Source organism: Haliotis rufescens, unplaced genomic scaffold (genome assembly GCF_023055435.1).
Source record: "Haliotis rufescens isolate VD_foot unplaced genomic scaffold, xgHalRufe1.0.p SCAF_17, whole genome shotgun sequence".
NCBI classification, from domain to species: Eukaryota; Metazoa; Mollusca; class Gastropoda; order Lepetellida; family Haliotidae; genus Haliotis; species Haliotis rufescens.
The window spans coordinates 12,900,306-12,920,922 of record NW_025963857.1 but is presented as its reverse complement, the minus strand read 5'-3'; the positions used below and the strand labels follow the sequence as shown (position 1 = coordinate 12,920,922).

The window sequence follows — 20,617 nt, the reverse complement described above, 5'->3', positions numbered from 1 at the left end:
TGTACTCATAAAGTGTTACAGTTGTACTGACATCTTCTTGTTGTGAAAACAATGCAACCTCTCTATAAAAAGAAACATTTTGTTATAGAATAGAGCCAGGTACCATCTTTTAAGGTCTTTAGGTATGGCGCGAGCGGGGATCGAGCCGTCTCAAATGTTTTTTTGTGTACATGGTGTGCGGAATACCATCATATAAACATAAAAATAACCTGTAACAAAGCACTATCAATTATCTGCGATGGGGATTAAGCGCAGAATAACTAGGAGGGGCCATATTGACTTTAGCTGTTGTACAGTAAGATTTGGGTAGCAATTGGCTGATTGGCTGACTGACATAGAAGCACAGCCACGTGACAGATATGACGTCACTATAGTAGACTATACAATTACACCAAACATAGTTTAACAAAGAAGGTCACTCGGTGACAAATGTATTGAGGCAATATCACATATCAGTCAAAACAGATTGCAGAAAGATATGTTTGTTTGGAACCCGAACAACAACGTCAAATTTTTGAATGAAGAGACTTGGGGTTCCTTTAGAGAATTATTATATATATAAACCTTACACATAACGTTATTTATACATTAGCCGGCAGGGAAATGAAAACATGCGCCCATGTTTGATGGTGATAAAAATGAAACCAACAAGAAATGGTTATTCGATGGTGATGTATTTCATACGGATATTATATGTGTCTTTTGGACCTTAAGTTTGCAGTATTTCGGCGACTGTTTCAGCCTTGTAACGTTTTGATGATGTTTGTAATGTTTTGGTCAAGTCCACGTTTGCAGTGTATCCTTTCTTTTGCCCGGCAGTTTGTGTTAGTCTAGGGAGAGCCAAGCTTAAGGTATATCACTATATGTTTGCCCAGCCTAAGTAAGGGTAGCCACGTTTGGCTAGCTATCAATCCTTGGCACAGGATCTCAAATTTTCGTTCTTCGGTCACCATACGAGATAACACCATGCGCCCGGCTGATTACCCAACTAGATGTTTTGCTGATATGGACCCTCTGCAAGGTGTAACAAAACTGACTTAACACCGGTATCTTCGTTTCTGAAAGTCGTTTGGCTGGATATCACCTGCGTTAGACACATTACTTGATCGGCGGCAGGTAAGAGGATCTGATTTATTACTGATTGTAATTTTTATGTTGCTGGGTCGGCAGCGATACGTTTTTATATTCATATTGTTGCTACATGTGTGCTGACTGATAAATCAACGTTATCTCAATGCACCTACTAAGATAGCTGCATATATCAGTTGTCGGGACCTTCCGGGACTATGAAAGCGTTATGCTAAATATTTGTGAACTACTTTACCTATGTTGATATATGCCGTCATGGAGACTATACAAAGAGAGAGTGGACACTTATTAGTCATTTATCTACAATATACAGTAAACTACTGTTAAAACGAAATCAAAGGGACTACTTATTTTAGTTCGTTATAACCGTAGTTCGTTATAAGCATATAAACAGCATAACTACAGCAAATAGTCGGGACCAAAATGTAAGTTCGTTATATCCGTCAGTTCGTTATAAGCGTGTTTGTTTTAACCGTAGTCTACTGTATAGTGAGTGAGTGAGTTCAAATTTAACGTCACATCGGCAGTATCTCAGCCATATAGTGACGAGGTCTGCTGTATAGTGGAACCGCTGGAAGATGGTCCCGCTCCGGTGCACTCATGGTCGATTCGTTGCTGGAAATGGGAATATCTCTGTTCGCTGGTTCCCGTAGTCACTCGGAAATACAGGAAGACAGAATCGGAATACCGCCGGAAACAAGCAAAAACAGCAGAAATTTAATCCCATAGCGTTACGTCCCTTTGTTGCTGTTTACTTCCTGCTCATGGTGTCTCTGCCGGTTCTAGCCACATCATCTAAAACAGAAAACGTTTCAAGACTGATATCAATATAAAGAAACATAATTAAAAAAATACATGTACACGTAATTTATTTCGGTTTATAACGCTATAGACTTACCAAGCCACAAATCTACGTAGCTAAAAACAGGGTCAAGACAATTCCCCACATTTTTCTTGTTAGAAATTAATAAGAGGAAGCTTCGTGGTTTGCTCCGGATATATTTTCAGGTGTTCTACTAAACTTTGCTACCAATAATCAGAGAATATTAGAAATGAGTATGGAGTGCCATGTTGTCTGGCTGTAGCTATGACTTCTGATTTTAACAATCACCCGGCGTAACCATGTTGACGTCGCTTTTTACAGTTTAAAAGAAGATGTTATCCACAAAACTGTGTGTACCTTGTCACCGGTCAAGTTCTAAGTAATGCGTATCAAACAAGTTAAATTTGTCAAGTAAGGTAGGAGCCATTTGATGTTACCGAGCATGCGCAGAAGTCGTGCATAAGATCCATCGGAAATCGCCGAGTGCCCACTCCCTCTAAAAAGATTATGCTATATTATACGAGTGCAGTGTCACAGTAAACTTTCACCAAGTTCACACTGATAACGTATGTAGTTATAAATCGCGGGCAGTATCAGTGCATGCGTTATGTCTGAATTGTGAAAGTCAAGTCTGTAACAGATATGATAGATTACACTGCAATGTGAGTTTGTGTTAAACGGTAGTTCTACATGCTAAACGAGTGTACGCGCAAGCACGCGCACGCATGCGCACGCACGCGCACGCGCACGCGCACGCGCACACACACACACGTTGTATATAGTTACATGTTGTCCACACACACCTATGTAATTAACAAAGCTTCACAGCATGAAAGGGCCAGCAGCCAAGTTGATGAGGAACAACAACAAGCCATCTTTTTATCTTGCTAACTAACTGTTAACGGTCAATGTTTACTCATATATTCTACTTCAAAATTGCCACATTACTCCGAATCCTTGAGCAAATCTCCAGGAAAACATTGTTGATTAATATGCATTGCTGTTAAAGTGTGTACGTTGCGCCTGCTACCAAACATGATTTTATATCTCAGTATTACTTTACAGCATAGCCCATACGATCCTTGGGCTGCTTTAGGTAATGACGTGATAGTGAATCCTTATATGGTTCACTCATAATGCCATAACATTATACGTTTCTATCGAGATAACATCACTACACATTTATATATAATGTAGTCACCTTAATAAATCTGAATGTACACTATATTTCTACTCACCTTCTTATCACCATCAAGCAATTCCCTTCGTAACCCGCAAGAAGACTCGTCCCCCTATCGATGAATGTTATGTACGAAAATACGACAAACCAATCAGAATGCGCGTATGATTTCAAGTTCTTCGTCAAAGAATCCCTCAGAAATAATTTTTGATTTTATATTTATCTTCCATCTAAAGATATACTCAAAACACAGTTACATGTGTTCAATCATTCTGGATAATTCTGCATGTCCCGATGTGCTTTAAATTGCATCTGAAATATATATAATATATGGGGAAATATGGGGAAATATCCATTACGCAACGAGTTGACAAATGTTTTAGGTATGCCCGTTTGCGCTAAGACGGAACCCGGTCGCAAAAATGTCCATGAGGGGGGCACGAGTCGCTATTCGGCTTGTCCCGGAATAACACGAGTTGGTCACGAATGAGTGTACACTGGCACTTTTGAAATTTCCCACTGATATCCGTTATCTGTTATCATCTTCAAGTCATTTCCCTTCGTAATCCAAACTTGCAATTGACTAGTGTACACCAGCACGTATGAAATTACCCGCTGATATCCGCTATTTGCTTGTCATGGTCACAAGTGGGGTAACATGAGTAAGCATCCCACTCATGTATGCAATTGTTGTTACTGTTAATCCTCCACCTACTCTACAAATTCTGTACCATGTTCTTCATTCAGTCTTGCTTGACAACGGTATAAGGATCTGTACCGAAACGTCGCTTTTAGAGTAATTAAAGAAATTGTCATCCATAAATTGTGTCTACTTTGTCATCCGTCAACTTCTAAGTAATGTGTATCAAACCTTTCCTCACCATACTAAAAGTAATATAGTTCTATTTGCAAGTTGGCATGTAGGATTTATTCATTCCGAATTGATAATGTGGGTTGACGTTGTACAATACTGGCTTGCAGTTGGTATCTTTTGTTGCATGATCTACTACAAATGCTTATGCAATTTCAGTTAATTTAAATTTTAGTGTGCAATGTTATCTCTATATTCATGCAGCTGTTTTTTTACTTGATACTTGTATTACTTGTGGGGATATAGAGTTAAACCTGGACCAAAGACATATGCAGACATGAAGGTAATCCATATTAATGTCTGTAGTCTCAAGGACAAAACAGATAGCATAGCAGCTGAATTATTAAAATATGATGTGATATGTTTGAGTGAGACCTGGCTGGCTGTGGTATTGCATTACCTGGCTTCCAAATACCATTTAGGTGTGACAGACCAGCAAGGGGAGGCGATGTAGTTACATATGTTAGAAACTGTCTATCTGCTAAAAGACTTGATGATCTAGTACAAGTGGATCTTGAGGTAGTTTGGGTACAAGTTAAAATTGAAAATGAAAATTTGCTCACAGGTACCATGTACCGTGCAGATAAAAGCATAAATTATTCTAATATGATAGAGGAATCTATTGGTAAATGTTGTCGATCTTAATATGATCACAATTATGAAAGGTGATTTTAATGTTGCTTGTCTTTGAAATCAGAAGGCAGGTGTCTTAAATTTGGAGGACACACGTGGTCTAAGGCAGATAATTAAAGAACCAACAGCAACCACGTCGCATTCCAGCACATTAATTGATATAATTTTCTGCACACACAAAAATAAAGTTGTGAAGTCTGGAGTACTTGATCCTATTTGCACTGACCACTGTCCAGTATTTGCACATGTTAGTGTAAGAAAGACTTGCAACGATTGCAATGTTTTACCAAGGCATCGAGACGTGTGTCTTCAAGTATGTCTTTATTATTCTCAGAGATAATGATACTTTGTCAAAATTGCACTCGGGTTTTATATCTGGAGATTCCACATAAGTCAACTCACGTATGTATACAGTGAGATAGATAATGCTTTAGACAATGCACAAAGGAATAAACTGGTATGTTGTGTGAACCAATGCTCATGAACACATCACATGTGACGTCATAGATCCATGACTCGAGATGCACCGTGCAGGATTAGCGTGTAAAGTTGTTTTAAATCACGTGCAGTATATCGTGCAAAGAATAAAGACACTCTGTGGTAACACTTGACTGATGGTTAGTTTTGTCATTAATTGGTACACATTGGAAAACTCTCTTCGTTACGTACATACTTCTCTATAAGTTTCGATGGTTCGCGTTTCTTTTGGCGGTGAGTATAGATAATCATTACAATTTAAGAGTGAGTGAGTAAGGTTTTACACCGCTTTTAGCAATATTCCACCAATATTGCGGCGGGGAACACTAGAAATGGGCGTCACACATTGTGCCCATGTAGGGTAATCGAACCGGGATCTACGGTATGACGAGGGAATGCGTTTTAACCAATAGGATACCCCACCCTCCCTACAAGTTAAGAAATGGTATGCAGCTACAAGAAATATTTTGTAAAACTTCGTTTTGCACCAAGTTATTTCTTCAAGCTGCCACCCGCCTTTAGAATCTGTAACCAGATGATGTAACGCATTCTAGTACGTACGCTGATTTTAAAAAAACCCAACTTTTTGATACAGTTATCTCAATAGACATAGTGAGTGAGAACGGTTTTACGCTGCTTTTAGCAATATTCCAGCACTATTCTACCCATGTCGGGAATAGAACCCGTCTTCGGCGTGACGAGCGAACACCACAAGGCTACCCGACCCGCCCCCAATCTTCAAAAAGTTGAAAGACATATATTTCAAATATTGCAGTATGTCAGTGCGGTTTTTATTGGGAGTCTCCACTTCACTTCCTTTACTTATTTATCGTAACACTAGAAGCACTATGTACTACTATATAAAGGGTTTTGGTATGACAACAGCATTGTATGGTGACAGGATTTAACAAGAGATGTCAACCATAACATGTCTGTAGATGATTTTATAGAAAACAGTGGTAGGTTTGTACATTGAGTTAAATATGTGTCAAGCTTATACGCACATGGCTTTAGTGTTGGTAACATGAATGGTCTTGCTACTATTTTAATTTTTCTGGGCCTTAAAGTTTTGATGTCAACACAAATGTAATGGTGTAAGAGACAGAGCGTTGTTTACACAAGCCAGTTAGGCGAAAACATTTATATCTTTAAACTACGTGACGCCTACCCGTAGTGCTCGATATGCATTGTTTGCCTAGTGATATGTTGACACGAATGAGCTGTCAAAGTTTCCAGGAAAAGTCACAAAGCCCCGCCCACAGATAAGCGTCAATTTCTTATCAGGGGAACACCAATGCACGTCCTTGGTCCTTGTGCAGTAAGACAGGTGTTAAAAGGTAGGTGGTTTGTGCATATGTGTGCATCGATAATGCATCCGACAGTAGATTCAGGTGTACAGCTAACAATCGGCAATACCTGGTTTGCCTGGTTTGATTGTATCTGTTTCAATGGTTACCACGACCCGTGAAGATCCGGAATAGAATAGGTCTTCAGCAAACCACGCTTGCCGTAAAAGGCGACTGTGCTTGTCGTAAAAGGCGACTAACGGGATCGGGTGGTCAGGCTCGCTGACTTGGTTGATGCATGTCATCATATCCCAATTGCGTAGATCGATTCTCATGATGTCAGTCACTGGATTGTCTGGTTCAGATTATTTACAGACCGCTGTCATATAGCTGGAATATTGCTGAGTGCGGGGTTTAACAACAAACAAACATTGTTGACCACTCAGAGTGATCAACGTTGATAAAACAACAAGCAGTGGACCTTAGAACGATAGCGGGATTAGTTATATTCAGTTTCTGGTGACAGTGTTCACCCTGAACCTGATGTGCTAATGAGTGAGTGCGTTGGGTTTTACGCCGCTTTTAACAGTATTCCAGTTATATCACAGCGTGTCAGCTTAATGTGGGAGGAAAGCCCGAAGTGATGCAGGTCTTAGACGTTTACAACTTCGGTGAAACCCACGAGCACCGGTATGGTGCTGACAAATCTAGAAACATAATCGGGGCGAACAGGGATTCGAACCAACAATCATAGGTTTCTGGCGTGCCCAAGAGACGCAACTCTGCACAGTGTGTGCGGCCACCAGTGGAGCCGATGTGCTAGTGAATGAGTTGAAGTCATAATCATGTGAAAGCTGTTCATGTCAAAATTGCTGGACTTAACTGCTGGATCAGTTACACTTATTACTAGACTTGACATGGGTGGGCATATAAGAGTTCGTCACAGATGCACCGTTCACCACATTACAATTGCTAACGCACAGGTTAATATCTTGTACATCGCTAATGCTCAAGGTGGGCAAAAGTAAAGTCCTATTCTAGTTAACATACTTACTGTTATTCCTAAGTATGTTATATAACATACATATTTTACGCTATTTGTTTTAGTTTTATGTGACAATCTACAACATTACAATGTTTAAATATGTATTAGTAGTAGTATTTTAGTTAGTATGTTCAGTGTATGCTTAAGTATGTTATATAAATAGACATGATATATGATATGTAGACAGTACGTGAAACACTAATGAAATAAGTTTCTTCTTCTTCTTCTTCTTCACATCTTACACTTTTTGTTTTAGTTTTCTCTGGCACGCTGAACAAAGTTTAATACAGACTATATTCGTATCTCTTAACCCACTTTTCCCAAAGTTGGGCGCAGCTGGTGAAGACCGTTTCAATTTCCTGGAAACAAATCGATCAATACTGTGTGTACAACTGTGTATGTGCGGGCGTGTGTGAGTGTGTATGTGCGGGCGTGTGTGAGTGGGTGTGTGTACACACTGTTACTACGCAGTGTAGAACATTAGTAGCCAGGAACACATTTAACGTAATCTGTTAGAGAGAGAGAGTGAGAGAGAGAGAGAGAGAGAAAGAAAGAGAGAGAGAGAAAGAAAGAGAGAAAGAAAGAGAGAGAGAGAGGGAGAGAGAGAGAGAGAGAAAGAGAGAGAGAGAATAATGTTTATAGTGTCACATGTTATATACACTTCATACTAAAACACGTACACGAACAGTAAAATATAACATCCGACCAGGTATGGCCTACCAGGCACTTAGACATAAAAGCAAATTATAACGTCATGATCTGGGTAAGGTAAAATAAGACAAATACTAACACAATGTTTAAAATTAAGGTTGGGTAATGAACACGCACGCTCGCACGCACACACACACGCCAAATTACTTATAAAGTCACGCACACAATCATACACAAACAGGTAGGTACCCACACACCCACCCCACACCATACCACGCACACACACACACACACACACACACGCACAAGTACACGCACACACAAACACACACACACGCACAAGTACACGCACGCACACACACATACCATACGTACATTATACCATACACACGCACACAAACACACACCATACGTACATTATAGCCCCATAACTGTATTTCTGTGACTAAATGTATCCAAAGTCCAAATCTATCTAAATGCTGTGAACCTCCACATTAGTCTTCGCGCTTCAAGGGACGCGATATATACACAAAGGGCGACTATTTTGAAGATGTGGTGATTTAAATGTGTTGCCGGGATAATTGCGTGTCACTGTGACACGACAGCATGGTCGGCTATGACCAACACGTTTGCCTGGTCCCGATTGCGGCATATAACACTATTCACATCGAATACTTGTAAACGATGCAATTTTTGTGTGAAGATGTTGATCCAAAAGGTCAGTACACCTTATCTTTCAGTTCATTGCGATGGAAACATCAGGACTCCACACCAAATTCGGCTGCAAATGTCAGAACTGCTACAGCTACACCAGTCCGGACAGCAATGAAACGACGGACTGTGCTAAGTGTGGATGTTCTCCCATTGACCACACCATCATGAGGATCAGCCCTATTGAGGTGGATAACGATGACGTCTCTGAGCCCACGTGTGATTCAGGGATGCCAACTGCATCCTCTGAGGCTGTATCAGGCATAACATCATTCCCACTGTTGGGTACAACGGCATGGTCATCATCCGACTTTGGAAGTCTATTTGACACCAAGAAACGAGCCTTGGATGATGTCAGTGGCGGACCTGCAAACAAAAAGCCTAAGGGTACAACGACTGGACAAAAAGCAGGCACGGATTCTCTTGGGATTGAGGTATGATCTTCAAACTGTATTGTTATTATTAACTCCTAGTGAATGGTCATAGGACTGTATGTTTCATGCCCCCACCACCCAGGTAACACCCCTGCACCCCACCCACCCCACCCCTCACCCCCCACCCCCTCTCCTCCACAAAAAAAGACAGAAACAAAATTAAACAGGCAATCTCACCCACCCCGATAATAAACTACCAGTCCCAGAGCCCAGCTTGACATATGGAGCTCAGACTCTCCTTAAACGCAACTCACGCCAGCAATAACCAATTCAATGAAAGTGAAACGTGTTAATACTTGTAATCGGGTCAAACTTGACAATCAGGCCAGGGTATCACGGTGTATCACGACAACACGTTTCAAGTATGGTTGGATCTCAATCTGATTAAAAGTCCTGTATGACATCAAAATCCTGTTTGTTTTATCGCAACAGGTGATGCAACCTTTGGTCACATTCTGTTCATCTGTTCTAGGGGCTGCTGAAGCTGAAGCCCTGCAAGGTCCTACAGAAGGGCCAGATCCCCTTCACCGAGCTGGACCATATCCCAAATTATGTCCGAGGAGTGTACAAGATCGCCTATAACTGGCAGACGATCTACGTGGGCTCAAGTTCCTGCAAAGTCAAACAAACACTGAAGAGTCATTTCAGCGGCCACGGTCGATCCGATTTGTTCGAGTTTATCAAAAGTCTGAGCCAGAAGGACCTGGAGAAGGTGACAGTGTATTACCTGGACGAAACAATGTACGACCATAATTGCTCAAAGAAAAGTTATATGAAGTGTATTGAAGACTTGCAAGGGACCAAACCCAAATTCAATGGACCACTTCCCAAAAAAAACACTTCTAAATGGTGGTGCAATATCCAATAAGAATAACACAATCAGTTCTTTTATAGAAATACTCAATGCCCGACATCAAAATGCTTGGGTCCACGAGCGAGAAATTGGCATACCATGCTCCTCCTGCTACCGTAATTAGTTCTAAGGTACCGATCATGTTGATATTTGACATTAACAACATATTGTTGCAAGATCCATTTCAAAAAGTTTTTAGGTTCGTAGTTATAAAAAAAATGTTAAAGTAGCTGCAGCTGAAAAAATATCCATAATAACCCCCATACCCCTCTTCCCTCCCTTTCTCCACCACACACAGACACACACACACACACACACAAAATATCAAATGGTTGGTCCCTAATACTCAAATGACCTCACAGCTATCACTTTCATTAGCATAGTGTTTGCGATTTTGTTTTGAGTTTGAATTAAAACTGAAATATATGCTGTCGCACCATTCCAAATAAAAAGACTATTCTTCTTGGGGTGGTTTTGTTCTTCTTCTTTTTTTGTTGATGCTTATTTGGATTCGATCAGATATAGTAGTACTCACGACCCTTGTACACAGATCGGCACTACACGTGTTTACGTATTTAAGTATTACCCAAGTTGGAGCGAGATGGTGATTGAATCAAAGTTTCGATCATTTCACAGTGAGAACATTTATATATAACGTAGTCACCTTAATAAATCTGAATGTACATTATATTTCTACTCACCTTCTTATCACCATCAAGCAATTCCCTTCGTAACCCGCAAGAAGACTCGTCCCCCTATCGATGAATGTTATGTACGAAATACGACAAACCAATCAGAATGCGCGTATGATTTCAAGTTCTTCGTCAAAGAATCCCTCAGAAATATTTTTTGATTTTATATTTATCTTCCATCTAAAGATATACTCAAAACACAGTTACATGTGTTCAATCATTCTGGATAATTCTGCATGTCCCGATGTGCTTTAAATTCCATCTGAAATATATATAATATATGGGGAAATATGGGGAAATATCCATTACGCAACGAGTTGACAAATGTTTTAGGTATGCCCGTTTGCGCTAAGACGGAACCCGGTCGCAAAAATGTCCATGAGGGGGGCACGAGTCGCTATTGGGCTTGTCCCGGAATAACACGAGTTGGTCACGAATGAGTGTACTCTGGCACTTTTGAAATTTCCCACTGATATCCTTTATCTGTTATCATCTTCAAGTCATTTCCCTTCGTAATCCAAACTTGCAATTGACTAGTGTACACCAGCACGTTTGAAATTGCCCGCTGATATCTGCTATTTGCTTGTCATGGTCACAAGTGGGGTAACATGAGTAAGCATCCCACTCATGTATGCAATTGTTGTTACTGTTAATCCTCCACCTACTATACAAATTCTGTACCATGTTCTTCATTCAGTCTTGCTTGACAACGGTATAAGGATCTGTACCGAAACTTCGCTTTTAGAGTAATTAAAGAAATTGTCATCCATAAATTGTGTCTACTTTGTCATCCGTCAACTTCTAAGTAATGTGTATCAAAAGTACTAAAAGTACTAAAAGTAATATAGTTCTATTTGCAAGTTGGCATGTAGGATTTATTCATTCCGAATTGATAATGTGGGTTGACGTTGTACAATACTGGCTTGCAGTTGGTATCTTTTGTTGCATGATCTACTACAAATGCTTATGCAATTTCAGTTTATTTCAATTTTAGTGCGCAATGTTATCTCTATATTCATGCAGCTGTTTTTTTACTTGATACTTGTATTACTTGTGGGGATATAGAGTTAAACCTGGACCAAAGACATATGCAGACATGAAGGTAATCCATATTGATGTCTGTAGTCTCAAGGACAAAACAGATAGCATAGCAGCTGAATTATTAAAATATGATGTGATATGTTTGAGTGAGACCTGGCTGGCTGTGGTATTGCATTACCTGGCTTCCAAATACCATTTAGGTGTGACAGACCAGCAAGGGGAGGCGATGTAGTTACATATGTTAAAAACTGTCTATCTGCTAAAAGACTTGATGATCTAGTACAAGTGGATCTTGAGGCAGTTTGGGTACAAGTAAAAACTGAAAATGAAAATTTGCTCACAGGTACCATGTACCGTGCAGATAAAAGCATAAATTATTCTAATATGATAGAGGAATCTATTGGTAAATGTTGTCGATGTTAATATGATCACAATTATGAAAGGTGATTTTAATGTTGCTTGTCTTTGAAATCAGAAGGCAGGTGTCTTAAATTTGGAGGACACACGTGGTCTAAGGCAGATAATTAAAGAACCAACAGCAACCACGTCGCATTCCAGCACATTAATTGATATAATTTTCTGCACACACAAAAATAAAGTTGTGAAGTCTGGAGTACTTGATCCTATTTGCACTGACCACTGTCCAGTATTTGCACATGTTAGTGTAAGAAAGACTTGCAATGATTGCAATGCTTAACCAAGGCATCGAGACGTGTGTCTTCAAGTATGTCTTTATTATTCTTAGAGATAATGATACTTTGTCAAAATTGCACTCGGGTTTTATATCTGGAGATTCCATGTAAAGTCAACTCACGTACGTATACAGCGAGATACATAATGCTTTAGATAATGCACAAAGGAATAAACTGGTATGTTGTGTGAACCAATGCTCATGAACACATCACATGTGACGTCATAGATCCATGACTCGAGATGCACCATTTGTCTCGTGCAGGATTAGCGTGTAAAGTCGTTTTAAATCACGTGCAGTATATCGTGCAAAGAATAAAGACACTCTGTTGTAACACTGGACTGATGGTTAGTTTTGTCATTAATTGGTACACGTTGGAAAACTCTCTTCTTAACGTACATACTTCTCTATAAGTTTCGATGGTTCGCGTTTCTTTTGGCAGTGAGTATAGATAATCATTACAATTTAAGAGTGAGTGAGTAAGGTTTTACACCGCTTTCAGCAATATTCCAGCAATATTGCGACCCGGGACACTAGAAATGGGCGTCACACATTGTGCCCATGTAGGGTAATCGAACCCGGATCTACGGCATGACGAGGGAATGCGTTTTAACCACTAGGATACCCCATCCACCCTACAAGTTAAGAAATGGTATGCAGTTACAAGAAATATTTTGTAAGACTTCGTTTTGCACCAAGTTATTTCTTGAAGCTGCTACCCGCCTTTAGAATCTGTAACCAGATGATGTAACGCATTCTAGCACGTACGCTGATTAAAAAACCCAACTTTTTTATACTTCTGGAAATTGTGTATACTTTGACTTCAATTACGGTACTTGATATTGTAAAATTGTTCATGCTCGTTTAAGAACTGGATACAGTGGTCTCAATAGACATAGTGAGTGAGTGTGGTTTTACGCTGCTTTTAGCAATATTCCAGGAATATCATGGCGGGGGACACCAGAAATGGGCTTCACACATTGTACCCATGTCGGGAATAGAACCCGGGTCTTCGGCGTGACGAGCGAACACCACAAGGCTACCCGACCCGCCCCAAGTAGTCATAGAGTTGAAAGACATATATTTCAAATATTGCAGTATGTCAGTGTCTCCACTTCACTTCCTTTACTTATTTATCGTAACACTAGAAGCACTATGTACTACTACATAACAGGTTTTGGTATGACAACAGCATTGTATGGTGACAGGATTTAACAAGAGATGTCAACCATAACATGTCTGTAGATGATTTTATAGAAAACAGTGGTAGGTTTGTACATTGAGTTAAATATGTGTCAAGCTTATACGTGTTGGTAACATGAATGGTCTTGCTACTATTTTATTTTTTCTGGACCTTAAAGTTGTGCCCATGTTGGGTAATCGAACCCGGATCTACGGTATGACGAGGGAATGCGTTTTAACCACTAGGATACCCCACCCTCCCTACAAGTTAAGAAATGGTATGCAGCTACAAGAAATATTTTGTAAAACTTCGTTTTGCACCAAGTTATTTCTTCAAGCTGCTACCCGCCTTTAGAATCTGTAACCAGATGATGTAACGCATTCTAGCACGTACGCTGATTTAAAAAAAAAACAACTTTTTGATACAGTTATCTCAATAGACATAGTGAGTGAGAACGGTTTTACGCTGCTTTTAGCAATATTCCAGCACTATTCTACCCATGTCGGGAATCGAACCCGTCTTCGGCGTGACGAGCGAACACCACAAGGCTACCCGACCCGCCCCCAATAGTCAAAAAGTTGAAAGACATATATTTCAAATATTGCAGTATGTCAGTGCGGTTTTTATTGGGAGTCTCCACTTCACTTCCTTTACTTATTTATCGTAACACTAGAAGCACTATGTACTACTATATAAAGGGTTTTGGTATGACAACAGCATTGTATGGTGACAGGATTTAACAAGAGATGTCAACCATAACATGTCTGTAGATGATTTTATAGAAAACAGTGGTGGGTTTGTACATTGAGTTAAATATCTGTCAAGATTATACGCACATGGCTTTAGTGTTGGTAACATGAATGGTCTTGCTACTATTTTAATTTTTCTGGGCCTTAAAGTTTTGATATCAACACAAATGTAATGGTGTAAGAGTGCGTTGTTGACATAAGCCAGTTAGGTGAATAAATTAATATCTTTAAACTACGTGACGCCTACCCGTAGTGCTCGATATGCATTGTTTGCCTAGTGATATGTTGACACGAATGAGCTGTCAAAGTTTCCAGGAAAAGTCACAAAGCCCCGCCCACAGATAAGCGTCAATTTCTTATCAGGGGAACACCAATGCACGTCCTTGGTCCAAGCAGTAAGACTGGTGTTAAAAGGTAGGTGGTTTGTGCATATGTGTACATCGATAATGCATCCGACAGTAGATTCAGGTGTACAGCTAACAATCGGCAATACCTGGTTTGCCTGGTTTGATTGTATCTGTTTCAATGGTTACCACGACCCGTGAAGATCCGGAGTAGAATAGGTCTTCAGCAAACCACGCTTGCCGTAAAAGGCGACTGTGCTTGTCGTATAAGGCGACTAACGGGATCGGGTGGTCAGGCTCGCTGACTTGGTTGATGCATGTCATCATATCCCAATTGCGTAGATCGATTCTCATGATGTCAATCACTGGATTGTCTGGTTCAGACTCGATTATTTACAGACCGCTGTCATATAGCTGGAATATTGCTGAGTGCGGCGTTAAACAACAAACAAACAAACAAACAAACAAACTTTGTTGACCACTCAGAGTGATCAACGTTGAAAAACAACAAGCAGTGGACCTTAGAACGATAGCGGGATTAGTTATAGTCAGTTTCTGGTGACAGTGTTCACCCTGACCCTGATGTGCTAATGAGTGAGTGCGTTGGGTTTTACGCTGCTTTTAACAGTATTCCAGTTATATCACGGCGTGTCAGCTTAATGTGGGAGGAAAGCCTGAAGTGGTGCAGGTCTTAGACGTTTACCACTTCGGTGAAACCCACGAGCACCGGTTTGGTGCTGACAAACCTAGAAACATAATTGGGGCGAACAGGGATTCGAATCCACAATCATAGGTTTCTGGCGTATCCAAGAGACGCAACTCTGCACAGTGTGTGCGGCCACCCGTGCAGCCGATGTGCTAGTGAATGAGTTGAAGTCATAATCATGTGAAAGCTGTTCATGTCAAAATTGCTGGACTTAACTGCTGGATCAGTTACACTAATTACTAGACTTGACATGGGTGGGCATATAAGAGTTCGTCACAGATGCACCGTTCACCACATTACAATTGCTAACGCACAGGTTAATATCTTGTACATCGCTAATGCTCAAGGTGGACAAAAATATAGTCCTATTCTAGTTAACATACTTACTGTTATTCCTAAGTATGTTATATAACATACATATTTTACGCTATTTGTTTTAGTTTCATGTGACAATCTACAACATTACAATGTTTAAATATGTATAAGTAGTAGTATTTTAGTTAGTATGTTCAGTGTATGCTTAAGTATGTTATATAAATAGACATGATATATGATATGTAGACAGTACGTGAAACACTAATGAAATAAGTTTTTCTTCTTCTTCTTCTTCACATCTTACACTATTTATTTTAGTTTTCTCTGACAAGCTGAACAAAGTTTAATACAGGCTATACTCTTATCTCTTAACCCACTTTTCCCAAAGTTGGGCGCAGCTGGGGAAGACCGTTTCAATTTCCTGGAAACAAATCGATCAATACTGTGTGTACAACACACCAGTTGGCAAGACAGGCCAGTGCAGTTGCTGTTGTAATGTGTATTGGGGTCACTTAGACAACCACACCTTGATGGTTCCCCTTTCAAACCCATCTAATGAGAAATAAAGACGATGTAAATGGCTCTCATACAGCTGGTGTATGTGTGTATGTGCGGGCGTGTGTGAGTGTGTGTGTGCGGGCGTGTGTGAGTGTGTGTGTGTACACACTGTTACTAAGCAGTGTAGATCATTAGTAGCCAGGAACACATTTAACGTAATCGCACGCACACGCACACGCACACACACACGCCAAACTACTTATAAAGTCACGCACACAATCATACACAAACACGTAGGTACCCACCCACCCACCCCACCCCATACCACGCATACACGCACAATTACGCGCACAAGTACACGCACACACGCACACACACACGCACGCACACACACATACCATACGTACTTTATACCACACACACACACACACAAATACACACCATACGTACATTATAACACACACACACACCACCCCACATCAACAGTTTAAATCATAAGTCCCAAGCACGAGAATCTGATGGCACACAAGTTCAGTAGCGGGTATGGCCACCATGTGCGTTGACAACTGCCACACAACGCCTCCGCATGAACCTTGTGATGCTTGTGAACACATGATTGGGAAGACGACGCCATTGTTGCTGCAAAATGGTGCCAATATCTTGCAAATTCTGTGGTTGGTTCTGGAGAGTGCGCAGACTTCTGCCAAGAGCATCCCAGACGTGTTCGATGGGATTGAGGTCGGGAGACGGCCAGTCCATGACTTTGACTCCCGCATTCTGAAGGAAATTCCTTGTCAAAATTGCTTTGTGGGGTCTGGCATTGTCGTGTTGGAAGATCAAACCAGGTCCATGTGCTGCCATAAAAGGCAGAAGTTCTGGTGCCAGTACCTGGAAGCCTGGAACGTGCATTGCCACAGAAAGCACCCCACACCATGACACTTCCGCCTCGAAATCTGTCAACTTCTTGTACACAACACTGGGCGTAACGTTCATGACGGCGTCTCCACACCCACGCCCTACCATCAGCAAATCAAAGATTAAATCGGGATTCATCACTGAAGACGACTTGATTCCAATTCCTCTGAGTCCATCGTAAGTGTCGCTGTGCCCACAATTGACACATTGTCTGTGTAATTGAGTCAGAATCGGCCCGCAGTATGGCCGTCGTGCTTGAAGGTGAGCAGTTCTCAGACGGTTTCGAACAGTTTGCGCACTCAGTCTACCCCTAAACAGTTCATTCTGGTTGATGTAGCCGTCAAAAATCGGTTACGGAGGTGACGTAAGACAATCTGACGATCCTCTGCATGTGACGTCACACGTGGTCAACCTGGCCGAGGGCGATCAGCGATGGTACCTGTTTGCTGTAGACGCGTCTGTAAATCATAAACAGTCCGTTGACTACAACCCATCATCCTTGCGACTTCAGCTACGGACGTTCCCGTCTGCAACATGCCGATGGCACGTTCACGTTGCACATTTGAAAGGCGTGGCATGACAAATTTTCTTGTGTTTTTCTTTTTTTGTTCATGACTGCTAACAAGTAGCGCTGAAAACACGTGCGGTATTGAGGCCACGTGGCCAGTTGCACGTGAAAACCACTTTTGCCACTATAGTGCTGCGCACATGATTTTGATCGATTCGCATGCACAAAAACGGGTGTTGTCTGAAGACAATACGTGGCCATTACTGTTTAAATACACAATAAGGGCCCACAATGATAACTGGTCAAAATGTTAAAATTTTAGGATTGTGAAGTTTTTAATTTGGTTCAGTATATGAATACGCATTAAAAGAAATTGGCAACAGTTAACCCCTAAGTTTAATGGACGATCAATCCTATTCTGTTTCTCTTGAGAATCTATAAAGTCAAACATCCAACTCAAGTCTGGAATGGTTTGGCAATTCAGATTGCTCAGCTGTAGGCTGAAAATTAAGCATTTTTCTGGAATCCATTTGAATTTCATTTTGTTATATAGTAGCATAGTAGCCAATCAAATCAGCTGAAGGAAATCCAGGGCGGGTAATTTGAGATTGCGCGAACCACGGGGATAGGGATAGGGGTTAGATAACTGTATTTCTGTGACTAAATGTATCCAAAGTCCAAATCTATCTAAATGCTGTGAACCTCCACATTAGTCTTCGCGCTTCAAGGGACGCGATATATACACCAAGGGCGACTATTTTGAAGATGTGGTGATTTAAATGTGTTGCCGGGATAATTGCGTGTCACTGTGACACGACAGCATGGTCGGCTATGACCAACACGTTTGCCTGGTCCCGATTGCGGCATATAACACTGTTCACATCGAATACTTGTAAACGATGCAATTTTTGTGTGAAGATGTTGATCCAAAAGGTCAATATACCTTATCTTTCAGTTCATTGCGATGGAAACATCAGGACTCCACACCAAATTCGGCTGCAAATGTCGGAACTGCTACAGCTACATCAGTCCTGACAGTAATGAAACGACGGACTGTGCCAAATGTGGATGTCCTCCCATTGACCACATCATCATGAGGAACAGTCCTGTTGATGTGGTTGACGATGACGCTGACGTCTCTGAGTCCTCTAGTGATTCAGGGATGCCAACTGCATCCTCTGAGGCTGTATCAGGCACAACATCATTCCCACTGTTGGGTACAACGTCATGGTCATCATCCGACTTAGGAAGTCTATTTGACTCCAAGAAACGAGCTTTGGATGATGTCAGCGCCGGACCTGCAAAGAAAAAGCTGAAGGGTACAACGACTGGACAAAACGCAGACACGTACACGTATTCTCTTGGGATTGAGGTATGATCTTCAAACTGTATTGTTGATATTAACTCCTAGGGAATGGTCATAGGACTGTATGTTTCATGACCCCCACTTTCCAGATGACACCCCCCCCCCCCCCCCCCCCCCCTCTCCAAAACAAAGACAGAAACAAAATAAAACACGCACTTTCACCCACTCCGACAATAAATTACCAGTCCCAGAGCCCAGCTTGACATATGGAGCTCAGACTCTCCTTAAACGCAACTCACGCGTATTAATACTTGTAATCGGGTCAAACTTGACAATCAGGCCAGGGTATCACAGTGTATCAAGTTTCAAGTATGGTTGGATCTGTATAAAAGTCCTGTATGAAAACATAATTTCCTGTTTGTTTTATCGCAATAGGTGATGCAACCTTGGGTCACATTCTGTCCATCTGTTCTAGGGGCTGCTGAAGCTGAAGCCCTGCAAGGTCCTACAGAAGGGCCACATCCCCTTCACCGAGCTGGACCGTATCCCATATTCTGTCCGAGGAGTGTACAAGATCGCCTATAACTGGCAGACGATCTACGTGGGCTCGGGTTCCTGCAATGTCAAACAAACACTGAAGAGTCATTTCAGCGGCCACGGTCGATCCGATTTGTTCGAGTTTATCAAAAGTCTGAGCCAGAGGGACCTGGAGAAGGTGACAGTGTATTACCTGGACGAAACAATGTACGTCCACAATTGCCCAAAGAAAAGTTATATGAAGTGTATTGAAGACATGCAAGGGACCAAACCCAAATTCAATGGACTACTTCCCAAAAAAAACACTTCTAAATGGTGGTGCAATATCCAATAAGAATAACACAATCAGTTCTTTTATAGATGTAGTCAATACCCGACATCAACGTGCTTGGGTCCACCAGTGGATATACATGTAAAAAAAAAAGAAATATGAGACACCCATAACTGACATACGCCTCCCTCTACCCTCGCTTTACCCTATCACTTTCATTATCATAGTGTTTCCGATAATGTTTTGAGTTTGAATAAAAAGATAGAAACTGAAAAATATGCTATCGTGCCATTGTTCTTTTTTTTATTTGTTTTTTTTTATTTGGTTATTTGGATTCGATCAGATATTGTAGTACTGACAACACTTGTACATAGATCGGCATTACACGTGTTTAGGTACAAGTATTACCCAAGTGGGAGAAAGATGGTGATTGAATCAAAGTTTCGATAATTTCACAGTGAGAACATTGTTCTTTCAAGCAGTTTGTTTGCCTGAATAATAAATGACGCAATTTGACTGTCTGAGAAGTACAACGGTGCTACTATACTCTCCTTCAAAAATCGGCAACCAACCACTCAGTCACATAATATATGTCGATGACCAGAATTTAATATAAATACGAAAACATGCGATCATTTTAGATCCAAAAGAAAGGTGTCTTTTTTTCTTCTGCTGAGATAAAATATACATCACAATCATTGCATTAAATTTTGTCTCATCACTAATGCTTACACACAATCGATACGTCGACAGACTGTGAACAAACAAGCCAAGATTATTGTATAGGCCTCTTAATTTATAAAAAAAA

General features: G+C 40.9%; 1 protein-coding gene across 4 annotated transcripts; it reads left to right on the top strand.

Moving 5' to 3' along the window:
* Nucleotides 1-767: 767 nt before the first annotated feature.
* LOC124128161 lies at nt 768-20,105 on the top strand. 4 transcript variants are annotated; one of them, XM_048397566.1, is made up of 3 exons: nt 768-1,116; nt 8,796-9,200; nt 9,673-10,523. In XM_048397566.1, the coding sequence occupies exons 2-3, from the start codon at nt 8,805-8,807 to the stop codon at nt 10,066-10,068; spliced, it is 792 nt and encodes a 263-aa protein (XP_048253523.1). In that variant the 5' UTR covers nt 768-1,116; nt 8,796-8,804; the 3' UTR covers nt 10,069-10,523. The 4 variants fall into 4 exon arrangements, with proteins under 4 accessions (XP_048253523.1, XP_046347518.1, XP_048253522.1 ...); XM_046491562.2 differs by lacking the exon at nt 768-1,116 and adding an exon at nt 6,200-6,410; XM_048397565.1 differs by lacking the exons at nt 768-1,116; nt 8,796-9,200; nt 9,673-10,523 and adding exons at nt 6,333-6,410; nt 18,651-19,067; nt 19,477-20,105.
* The last annotated feature ends 512 nt before the right edge of the window (nt 20,106-20,617 follow it).

Coding starts and splice junctions, on each gene's coding strand:
- LOC124128161 (XM_048397565.1), top strand. CDS start 18,660: ATGGAAACATCAGGACTCCACACCAAATTCGGCTGCAAATGTCGGAAC. Junction 19,068..19,476: donor CGTATTCTCTTGGGATTGAG/GTATGATCTTCA, acceptor CATCTGTTCTAG/GGGCTGCTGAAGCTGAAGCC.